The sequence below is a fragment of the Melanotaenia boesemani genome, chromosome 21, assembly GCF_017639745.1.
Source record: "Melanotaenia boesemani isolate fMelBoe1 chromosome 21, fMelBoe1.pri, whole genome shotgun sequence".
Taxonomy (NCBI): Eukaryota; Metazoa; Chordata; class Actinopteri; order Atheriniformes; family Melanotaeniidae; genus Melanotaenia; species Melanotaenia boesemani.
This window is the reverse complement of record NC_055702.1, coordinates 26,231,833-26,244,193: the sequence shown is the minus strand read 5'-3', so window position 1 is coordinate 26,244,193 and position 12,361 is coordinate 26,231,833. Positions and strand designations below refer to the sequence as shown.

At 40.0% G+C, this 12,361-nt stretch overlaps 1 protein-coding gene across 8 annotated transcripts in view; it reads right to left on the bottom strand.

Moving 5' to 3' along the window:
* Nucleotides 1–12,361, bottom strand: part of LOC121632847 (protein shisa-6) — a 97,318-nt gene that overhangs the window by 29,690 nt on the left and 55,267 nt on the right. For 4 of the 8 annotated variants that reach the window (XM_041974598.1, XM_041974603.1, XM_041974599.1 and 1 more), the window contains exon 5: nucleotides 2,554–2,592. The exons of the other annotated variants lie outside the window; for them this stretch is intronic. In XM_041974598.1, coding sequence (XP_041830532.1) covers nucleotides 2,554–2,592 — 39 coding nt within the window. The remainder of the gene's footprint in view (nucleotides 1–2,553; nucleotides 2,593–12,361) is intronic. 8 annotated transcript variants of the gene reach the window in all.

Here is a 12,361-nt window from a genome sequence, read left to right as displayed (position 1 = left end):
GTTAAAAGGCAATAAGAGATCCATTCTATTGGGGTGCTTCATGGCGTTCCTACAGAGCTGACCCGGTTTCACACTGTTCTCTCACTGCAAAGCCAAAGTGACTCACCAGGTTTTCAGGTGATCTTTCCTGGAAATCAAACAGTGTGGCATTTTCATGGCATGTCACATTGAAGGAATAATACTCCAACATAACAGGCCATTTCTTTTCTTCTCCACAGTTGACTGACATACCAACCGATTCCATTTGCAGGCTGTTGAAAAGCAGACTTCCCTTGAGAGGAGGCGGAGGGCGAGGAAGAGGTAGAGGAGGAAGAGGAGGGTCCGTATATCGTAAGCAAGGATAAGCACAGATTTTTCTGATGTCTTCTTAAAATAAAAGAAGTCACATCATCAAAACTGCCTTTATCCATGCCTTTATAGACCAGCCCTCCTCTCCACTGAGACGGACAGAGTCGAAGAGCACACACACCGTAGAGGTTAGCACACTCATTTGAGTAGAGAGGACAACACAAAAAAGCGAAGCATTTCAAAACACATATTTCAAAGGGCAGGGGTTTAGAACAGAGGAGTGAAATGAGACCAGTTGGGTTTTAAGGCACAACACAATATGGAAAATGATAAAATGTGGGCCGGCTGCAACAAGCATCAAGAGGTACACAAGATCCTTGTTCACATACAGTATGCCCTAGTTTGTTTTTTTCTTCCCATTAATTATAGCGAAACTGTTCTCATGAATTCAACTTTTCATTTCAAGACAGCTGCAGTGCTTTTGAGATCTCCTCTTTGCAGAGTTGTAGGCAGGCCCACATCACACCAGTTTTTTCCAGAAAACCAGATAGGGGTGTCACGGTACGTAGATCTGGCCTGAGCTGTCACAGTTCACAGTTCAGTCCTTCATCTGAGTCTAGAACTTACAGGAGGACAAAACAGAATGCAACATATGGACAAAAGTAAGACTTCATGATGCCTCATGATTCACTACAAGTGTGAGGGGGTCTTCTTATTTTTCTGGTCACGCTGGTTTTCATACACACATTGTAATTTTGTGAAGTGAGTATGTGACATTAACCAATGACGGCTCAGATCTAACTCTCTATTTAAGGCTGTAAATCAGCTCCTCCAGGAATTCATGAATTCTACATGTCCGTGCAATTCTGTCCAATTGCAGCAACTTTAATGCATTTTAAGGTGTGAACTCCTCCTCATTACCTGATAAACAACATACATCATTAACCTTACTTGCATGTTTATGATTTTGTATTTGCAAACACACATGAGGGAAACGTCTAACATGAGGTAGAAAACAAACTACACATTTTTCTACAGTAAAACTTTACCAGGAAATGTCTGAAATGCACAAACAAACTGATCTAAAACATCTAGACCTGCTGGAAATGCTGAATCTGAATTTATTTATTCATTTTTTTTTTTTTTTGTCTGCTGTTTAAACAATAAGCTGCAGGTGAAAAATTGTAAAATACTATCCCAGTATCAGATATGAGAAAATGAGTCAAAGTGGTACCTTCCCTTATGCATTGGTATCTTTAGTAGAACAGAAACGGTAATTTACTACCTTGCTGCAGGGTTGGTTATGGTTAAGATTTTATTTTTACTTTTTCTATCTGGAAGACTGCTGCTCCTCCACCTCTTGCTAATGAATTTGACGAGGAGGTTTTCTATTAACCAATACTTATGAACAGCATCACAAAAATGAAAAATAAACCTGGGACTCTTCTTTTCTTTGTAAGGGTCATTTTATGTTGCAACATAAAACAATAGTTCTACGAATATTCTGACAGCTGGCTGTCAGACACTGAAGGCTCATAGGTACGAAACACAACCCTCTTAAAAAGATTCTCTTACGAACATTGTTGTTATATTCTGCAACTGACCATATTGCATATTAATCTCACCCAAGCTGCTAACCTGGCTTATATCAGCAGTCATAATAATTATGGTTCAGTTCAAAGAAGTTGGACTGGACTGGGCAAAACAATGCCTGCAAACATGTGGAGCTGTAGCATGGCTCTACTTTAATTTTTTAACAGCACTGAACATGAAGCTGATCTTCACGGCTGAATCTTTTACAGACTAGTTTATCTTTCTGGCAGTCACTTTGGCAAGCTTGTTTTTGCTCCCAGCATTCACCAGAAAAACTGCAGTTACCTGTTTATGGAAGGAGGTTGGTGCAGACCTAATGTGCAAAATGTGTTTCCAGCTGCAAAGGCAGTTTTTACCAAATTGATTTAAATTTTTGTATTTTTAGTACCGTTACACCCCTAAAACCAACACACACAAACCAGAGACAGAACTAAAGACAGCAGAGCTAAAGATCAAGGGGAGAATACACAGGTTAGGTAAATAGAGGTCAACAGGAAGGCACTGCACTACAATCAACACTCGAGGTATGAGCTGCCTCCAAACACTGATCACAAACTTGGTGTTTGCCACTGTTACCACTACTGACCATTAGTAAGTTTGTAAAATAAAAACAGTAATCAGAAAGTGGTTAGAGGCAACTTTGACCCTTGAAGAAAGAACAACCATCCCTACCATGGTGACTCTGGGAGCGGACCGGCCAATGTTTTTCTCCTAGAAAACAAAACCAGGTGGTTAATTATTAGACTGTGCTAGTCATGGGTTAATATGAGAGCATGAACAGCAATGAACATGTCTGTCTTATAACTCACAATACCAGAAAGTAAATTCAATGACAAGCAAGCTTTGTAAGTCAAACGTCACCCTGTGGTTACAACAACAGATTTTTAGACACACAGCGTAGATGAGATCAGTTTCAGTGGTCTGGTATCGATTGTGTTGCATTTTATCTTCCCATCAACCAGAGGCAGATGCCAGCTGACACCCTGACATGAGGTATCAAATCACTGCTCTCTTACTTACTGTACACACACACAAACACACACAGACAAACATAAATTACTCTTAAGTGTAGGTGCCAAGATAGAGGGGAGTTGGGATCTGAGATGAAAAGAGAGGAAGAGGAGGAGTGGATAATGAGAAGAGGAGAGGAGGTGTAAAAGTCACTGTTGTTCCCAACACCCTGACACAACAGGGCTCCAGCCATGCGGCACTTTGATCCATCACTATCGATTTAGCGTCAGGGTCTCATCGCTGCTGCCTCCCACACAGCAACACACAGTAACAAGGCTGCGTTCCCCGGCTCTGGGTTTGGATGATATGCACACCGCTCCTAACCCTGACCTTAAACCCACTGAGCAAATGAACCTTTGGAGTGTTGGTTGCATTCATGATAAGAGCTGGAAGTGCTGCTGGAGGTACGCTGAAGAGCAGGAATTGAAGATTTTTTCCTCATACTGGTAAAGTTTTCATGAAGTTCCACTGACTGAGCCCGTAGTAGTTACAATATTTAATTACTGATTGCTGTCTTTGTGTGTCACTATTTATAAGAATTATTTTCATTTAGAAAACTTACATCATTGTATTTTACTTTCTGTTTTTTTCTTTTTTGTTTTAAACTGTAGCTGCTGACAATAACGTATTCTCACTCGGATTCTGCAGATTTGGCAAACAGTTCAGTGCTAAAATGCTAAATGAATAATGCACTGCTGTTTCATGCATGCTTCTTGTGTCACTGATTGGGTCACCAAAGCTTTTTGCTGCAGATTTTAAATAAAACTTTAGGAAAAGATAATAGTGTATCAGTCCTCTGTATCCTCTCTGGTCTTGCAGTAAGCAGAGCAGGAGACTTCAGTGCATGTTAACTTCCCAGCTTTAGTCCTGCTAGTTCTGAGTTATCTCTGCTTTTTCTGTTGCTGAGAGATCAGTGCAGCACTGCTTCCTGTCTGCAGCATCGCTGCTATAAGTCTCGCCTTATAACCATTTGAACTGTTATGATTGGCTCCACTCTTTTGCTTCTTGCTAACATGATTGGCTGTCCCTGCTGTTGCCCCCTCGGTTGGAAGAGCTGGCGCTAGCCAATGCTAGAGGGCAGAGCTTTTAGCTGTGTCTTCAGTCAGAACTTCAGGAGCAAAGAAAAAATAAAGAAGTGGACATCAGGAGTTATTTTAGGGCGAGTCAACACAAAAGTTTAAGTCACAAAAAATATATTCGATCTACTTCTGCTGAGCCATTAAAGTGAAATACTTGTTTCCTTAGCATTCATCTCGGTTATTTTGTCAAAGCTGGATACAGCTGCTGTAGATCAGACAGAGGAGATGCTGCCACAGCTGGAGAGGCAAGTTATCACTTAATCCACTTAATTATCCAGCATTTTTAGCAGGTGAGAGGCAGGTACATCCTGGACAGGTCACCAGTCTATCGCAGGGCAACACAAATGGAGACAAACAACCATTCACGTACACGCTCACTCTTAGGAAGAATTTAGAGTGAGCAATTAACCTAACATGCATGTCTTTGGACGGTGGGAGGAAGCCGGAGAACCCACGCATACAAGGGGAGAACATGCAGACTCCACACAGAAAGGCCACCAACCCCCAGGTTCAAACCTCCCCCCCAGCCGAGACTGGAACCAGGGACACAAAAGGCTCAAAGACTCAAAGGGACATTTTTGTTTAGTACAGATCCCTGAAACCATTTAAACATGTTTTTAAATAGACAGGTTAATTGGTTATTCTAAATTCTCCCTAGCAGTGAGTGAGTGTGTGAATGGTTGTTTGTCTGTCTGTGTTGGCCCTGCGACAGACTGGTGACCTGTCCAGGGTGTACCTGCCTCTCACCTGTTAAAATGCTGGGATAGGCTCCAGCTCACCCGCTACCCGTAATGGAATAAGCCGTCAAGATAATGAATGAATATTGTAAAATAAAAATTAGAATAATAATTATGATAATTATATTTCATGTAACATCACAAATTTTGTGCGACTGCAATGAGTGAAAATGTTCACAAACAGTTTTTAGCTTATTTATTGCATCTATAAGTGAAATGATGATACACTGTGTAGCAACAGTTTATGATTGTATTTGCAACTATATCTTTTAATGTGCATGTTTTTCTTCAAGGTTTCATGAAGTTAGTGAATTTAAGCAGTCTCGTCCTATAATAGAATATTTTACAGTAAAAACTTCTGCTTGTTCAGATTTCCTGTCTGTTGGATAACAGAATATTGCAAATAAACGCTGACTAAAAACCTGTTTTGTGATCATTTTTAACATGTAAACATTTTAAAATCTAAATGTCATATTTTATGCACTCTTCTTTTGTTGTACTTACATTTCCTGGTTTTATTGTGTATTCTTTCTTTACTGGCCCAGGGACTCTGGATGAAAATTAGCTTGTTAGCTATAATCTGGTGTGTTTATATCTGTTGCTTATTGATGTTTATTAATATGCACCATTTCTATCAAATAAACTCACAAATAAATTAAAAAACAAAAAAACAAACATCTATCAGAAGTAAAAAAAAAAAACAAGAACAAAAATGTGGGACACCTGATGTCTCTGTCAAATCAAACCTACGTCTTCGATCCTATTCGATGCAAAGCTGCACAGAGGTGACCTTATGTGTGCACGGTGGACCAGGACACCTCACATGAGGTTGGCTGCTTCAGCTGCTCTACACCACCTGAAATCCACCTCTGTGATGGTTCAACTCTTCACTGATTGGCTGAAGGCTTCAGTGATGTGTGATACACGTTTGAACCTTTAGCTTAGTTATCTAATCTCAAAACTATTAACGAAATTATCAAAATTAAACTGGTTTCAAAGGTTTTATAAGAAATTATGGTAGCAGAACTGTGGTGGGATAGATTTTCTACTTAGATGTAATTTCTGTGTCACCAGCTTGTCTTCCAATGCCGATAACTAACATATAAACACAGTTTTATAGAGATTTATTTTATCCATAATTAAAGCTTTAAGTTTTTGTGACTGAGTGGAGAGAAGTATTTCATCTGTTGTACACATGATGGAAATAAATGCAGAAGAAGAATTATGCTTTTACTCTTGAACTTTGAGATAATTAACTGTAAAAATCAGGTTTTTCTTAAAGCTACAGATAAAAGCACTTTAGCTGTTCAACTAAAGGAAAGTAAAACTTATCTTAAAGGAGACAGAATCTGCCCTTTTCTCACTGGTATGTTGCTCTAGTCAGTATCTCCATGAAATCAGCTGCTATCAGGAGCTCAATCATGACTACAGTCTTTTTACTATCCACCTCTTATAATGCTGGCAATTCTCATCTGCCAATGAAGTCATCTGGAGGAAGCCACGTGCGTGTCAAAATCCAACATCTTGGGTAGAATAGTAAAAATCAGACCTATAATCTTTCCCTAAGCTTTCTTCCTAAACCCCACTGGAAAATTCTATGGGGTGAAAGAAATTTGGAAGCAGCATCTGACCAAACGTCCCCTGTGATGCAGCAAAACTACAGATGTTCATAAATATTCCCCTAAAAGTGCTTTAGATACCTAACCTCATGTAATCTTATATCAATAAATAAAAACATTACTTAATTATCAAGATTCATATTGAAGAAAGAAAAGGAAAAGTCATAAAAGCTCAACATGTTGTCACACCTCTGTTCTCATATACATCCACTATATAAACATCCTGGAGCATCGCTTTCAGAGTTGAAACCGTAAGGAATTGTGAGAGGGAATTATGTCCTTTCTTTCATAGAGGAAGAAAATAATAACAGAAGCATTGGTGCTCCTTTTCTTTGTGTTTAGAAAGGTTTAGATACTCCTGGGTTACAAAGACCTAGAGCAAAACAGACTATTTGACTGAAACCCAACTGTGTGATGCATTCACTGGCTGCGTTAGTGAACGTGTGGATAGCATGCTGCTGCTTGCTTTGGGCCTCTGTGTGTTGGTTTGTCCAAACGTTTAAATTAGGTTTGTTGTAAATCCTTCTGTAAATCCAGTTCTACAATCTGGATTTTAACAAGTTGAAACTTTAAAAAGCACAAACTCGATTTAGCAAGAACAATATTTACAGAAAAACGTCCAGTGGTGTTTTTTCCATGTAGGTGAAAAGAAGATGTGGCCTCTGGTGGTCTTCAGAGCAGTGCCAGTGGTGTCCAGTATCATGACTGTAGTGTTTAATGTTTAATAATTAGGATGTGTTTAACCCTGACCAAGTACTGGTCAAACCCAACTAACAGGAAGCAAAATTGCGTGGTGATCTATATTATCACTATGGCAACAGCAAAATGGCATCCATTATGGTGAATTTTTTTAAAGGAAGTTTATATTTTAGCCCAAATTCCAACCCAAACCAAGTGATGTTGCTACCTTATCTCAACTGGGAAGTGACCACCATGCTGTGTTACTGACCTTGATGAAACTGCTGAAAATTAGGTTCACTGTGATGAGGAACTGCTCATGAGTCGTATTTTATAACAAAACTATACAGTATTTAGTTTTAAGTTAAAATCTTTCCAGTACTTCTTGCTGCCTTTAGGGACACTGTTGTAGAGGACAACCAAATGGTTAGCGCTCAACAACAAATAACCAGTGTTGTACGTGAATGAGTTCAAATGAACGTGTTCATGAACAAGACCTCATTTAGATAATGTGAGGTCCTGTAATAGCCACTTCCTACATTTTGCAGCACAACACCAACTTCACACTACATTACCCACCATGCATTGCGCACTCTAGCATAACAAACGGGCAACACTACTCAGCAATGTCAGTGCAGCCCTGCTATGAAATGGCAAGTGGAGGTGAAAGAAGAGAATCTGCAGACGCAGCGTGAACATCACATGCTTCGTGTGCTTATGATAACTTACGTAAACATTACGTACTGTCTGCAGAAAATTCCGACAGTAAAAATCAGATATTTTTATGCAAGTTATGCTTGCATGCACCTAAAAAGCAAGTTTGAAGGTCTGCCTCATCGACTTCTAATTTAAAGAAACATGTAGAGTAGAAACATCCATCCAGTTCGAGAGTATATGCAAATTGTTGCCATTAAAAAGAAAGCTATTACGAAAAAGAAAGACCCCTGCCAACAGCCCCAAACAACCCAGATCACACTGCCTGGAGCCTTCAGGGGTCTGACTTCCCAGCAACAGGTTAGTTAGTTACAGGCTTCTCTAGTTCAGTCTTTCATTCACCCTTCTAAGTTTTAACAACTGAAATAACTGATCTTTGAGCTAGTTCATGAGAAGCATTAACTTTCACGACACTGCAAATGGCCACTAAATGTTGATGGAAATCCCTACACTACATCCCTGACTGAGTCAAGCCAATTACATATTAGCGCATTGATAATCTATGAAATGATCAAGGCCAGCCGGATATATATCAAGTCATGGACTGTTCAAGGGACTGTTTCCAACAGACGACGCAGTCCATCCTTTGTTCAGTCTATAGCAGAGTTCTCATGCTGTATTTCAGTAGTTTGAAACGTATCAGAGCTGCTGAGCTCTGAACCACTGAACTGAAATTACAGCTGCTGCTTTATCTGAAGTAATTCTCTTTGTGACCCTGCAAAAGCTGCAAAAAGACCAACTTGATCCATATGTGGTTTCCAACACATCAGTTTGCTGATCTTTGTGCTCCTGGACTGTTATTTACAAGCAAAATGTGGCAAGAAACCTTGATAACAGAACATTAACAGTTCTCCTGACTCAACAATGTGCAGCCTATTTTATGAGGGTGTTGTGTATTCATCATAAACCTGTAGAAGAGTGTTACAGGAGGGTTCAGCATTCCCCTCAGCAGTGCACAAGTAAAACAAATTCTCATTTCAGTCACCATGTGAAATACTTATTGTGACGTTCAATTTTCTTGCCACGCAGGACGGGCTGATAAATCAAAAGGTTTGAAACTAGCCTGTCGGTGGAGGGATGAAATTTATAAAAACTTTGAAAACAAGGTGAGAAATCTAATCGAGGTGGCAGCTGAACAGTAAACAGCCACAGTGATGCTCCCTAACTGGAATGGGATTTCTTCTTTAAGTGCAGCTGCTACACGCCTGCATTTATTCAGCAGGGCTGATTCTGGATGTAACAGGTAGATATTTCTGAGTTTTCACTGCAGCACCACTACAGGGAAGAAAACTGTAAGTGAAAAGCTGAGGAGAAGCGGGTGGGGCGCTTAGAAAGACCCCTCCTGAGTCTAATCTACTTGCCAGCATGACCACCATCAACCTTTAACAATGTTTTCTCAGATTTTCAGCTTACTTGTTCTTCTAGGTTCTGCTGCATTTCCAGACATTACTTCGGCATCCAGACCGACCCCGACATGTCAGCACAGCTTTTTCCAGAGGTCTGCTCACTAGAATGTGCGTCTGACTAATTTACAGAAACACAACTTAAATGTCTGGACTCTTTGAAGTTCTGACTCTTTTGTTTGCAGCTCCAGCCTGCTGGTCCTCACAGAGGCATGTATAATGTGCAGTACTCATGGAAGTGAATATGCTTGCTAAAACTTCATTTAGCAATCAGTACTGTGCGTTTCACCAATAGTAATAGCATTTCAGTGACATAGAGGCTACATGATGGTAATACTGACTCCAGGGTCTGCTGCCACAACATGATGTATGTTGCAATAAAGCTAAATGTTTTTTTATGACTGCAAGACTTCACATACTCTCGTGTTTCATATTAGCACACAATGTAGCGTATGTAACGCTCATAAATCTCATAAACCTTGTTTGCTAATGATGCCGATGCAGCCTGTGGAGCTGAATCCACATTTGAACAAAATGGTCATTAATGCATTGCCTCAAATGGATCATTGTAATATGCTAACTCTGGGCTTTCAGTGCACTGGGAAGAGGAGGTCTTAGGATGTTATTCCAATGCTTTTACTTCTCAGCAAGCACAGATAGAGGAAATAAACAATGTAATCTTGTAAAAGTTTGTTGGGTTTGATAAATTCATCCTATTCTGCCAGCAAGTTGTGCTTGGTTCTGTGTGTGAGAACTGGATTTTTAACTAAATACACAGAAACCATCCAGAGTATTCTGGAAAGTATTTGGAGCTTTAGACTAATGTGCACTGACCTTTTCTGGAGCTGCTCTTATAGGCTAGACGTTACTGCTTGGTTAAAGACCCTTCACGTCAGTTTTTAACATGGAGGGTAACTCTCTGCTGTCATTTAAAACCAACACAGCAGACCCCTGACCGAGCCTAAGTGGTGGCATGTTGGATGAGATGATGGGTTGGACACCAATCTCTGCACCACCGTGCCTCAGCTGCAGAAACAGTGGCTAAAGGTTGAGTGAACACACACCCTCGTTTATTTATTACCTGATATACTAACCACAGCTGCACATGCAATTTACTATGAGAAGGATGTTTAATAATCTTCAGAGCTGGAACCAGTCCCAGCTGCCCCTGTGACCACACTACACCCTGGACAGGTCACCAGTTCATCACAGGGCCAACCCAGAGACAAATGATGCATGCTTACACTCACTCCGAAGGTCCATTTAGGCCAATAAACCTTACATGCCTGTGGAAGAAACTCACTCTTACACATCACTGATTAGCCCCACCTGAGAGTTAAACTAAGAGTTTTCTTATGAGGAAGCCATGATAACCACCAAAACACCATGCAGCCTTGCTCACTTCTTTCTTCTTACTCCAATGGCTTGATGGTGTAGATCAGCTCTTTACTTAATTATACCCTGAATATGTGGCTTTGAACTTGCTGCTTTGCTCCCAATTATGAGTATTTATTTTAACGTCTTAAAAAAATGTCTAAATAAAAGCAATAACACCAAGCTGAAGCTTATATTAGCGTCCATCACAATATTCATATTTGGCTAAATAAGCTAGATTATAAAGTGTAAATTTGGTTTACTTTTCTCATGGTTTTGTCACTTTTCTGCTTTTTGGCCAGTAGGAAGAGGACTATCACTGAGTACAGCAGTTACAGTGGTAGTCACATCGACCCTTTTAGTTTCTTTTGCTAATTCCATAACAGCTGGGATGCTGCATAAAATGAAAATAAAAACTCATCTAATCAAATTTTATTCCCAATAGAGCATAAACAACATTTTTTCACCTGTCCACAGATAACAAGATGGATGCTCTCTCTCCTCTTTAGTCTGCAGGACACGCCGTGCTTTCCAGAAACTAGCTCACATTTTCATCCATATGACCACGGAACAGTTTTCCACTTTGTCTCAAATAATTTTAAATGAGCTTTGGGTCAGAGAAGACGGCTGTGTTTCTGGATTCTGCTCACATCTGGCTTCTTCTTTGCATGATGGAGCTTTAACCTGCATTTGTGGGTTTCAGGGTGAACTGTGTTCACAGACAGTGGTTTCTGGAAGTCTTCCAGAGTCCATGCAGTGGTTTCCAGTAGAGAATCATGTCTGCTTTAAATGCAGAAGATCACCAGAATCCATTTTGACCTTCAGCTTTGTGCCATGCACACAGAGATTCCTTCAAATTATCTGAATCTTTTGATGATATTACACTGTAGATCGTGAGATTTCACATTAAGAAACAATTTTCTGAAATTGTACCAAAACTTTTTGACCCAGTTTGTCTAAATGGTGAACCTGTGTCCATCTTTCCATCTGAGAGCCTCTCTGAAATCCTCCTTTTATATCCAGTCATGTTACTGACCTGCTGCCAATTAACCTAATTGTCAAGTGATCCTCCAGCTGGTTTTGATTTGTACCAATTACTTTTCTAGCCTTTTTTTTGCCAAAATTCCAGCTTTTTACAGATGTGCTGCGGCCATCTGATTCAAAATGAGGTCGGTTTCAGCATCTGATGTGTTGTTTATCTTCTATTTGAAATTATATATGGTTTTATAGAACTTGCAAATCCTTGATTTCTGTTTTTATTTACATTTTACAGTCCCAACTTTTTTAGAATTGAGGTTTTATAATAAAACTGACTTTGATTGCCAAGGTATAGATTTCTATCTGGTCTGCCACCCAGGTTGTGGATTTCTTTCAATCAACACCACGCTGAGCAACACTCGGTCTGGCTTCTTGTGTTGCTAATCATAGCACATTAGCATATTAACAAATTAATTGGCTCAAAAGAGTGAATCTTTCTGTACCTGTGGCAAAACACTGGGTGCAGTATTGTGCAGGAGTCTGAATGTGTGATTAGCTTCACACACACCCCACCCCTCACCCAACACACACAACACAGCTCTCCTGCTGGGTGTGTTGGATTGCTATCAGTCCCTGAGAAAGCTGCTTACATAACCACGCTGCCAGCTCCAGCCCACGTCAGCCTCCGTATTAGATGATAGGATCTTAAATCGCTTTTAGACAATGTTGAATCTCACTTCCAGTTTATGAAGACAAGGCCTCTTATGACTGAGTATGTGAGAACGGGCTTGTGTAAGCAATATAAAACAAGATGGTGTGTAATAAAGAGAAAGACTTATGCTGCTGGGACTGTTTCATGAAGACTGATGCAGTTCAGACAACTTCAG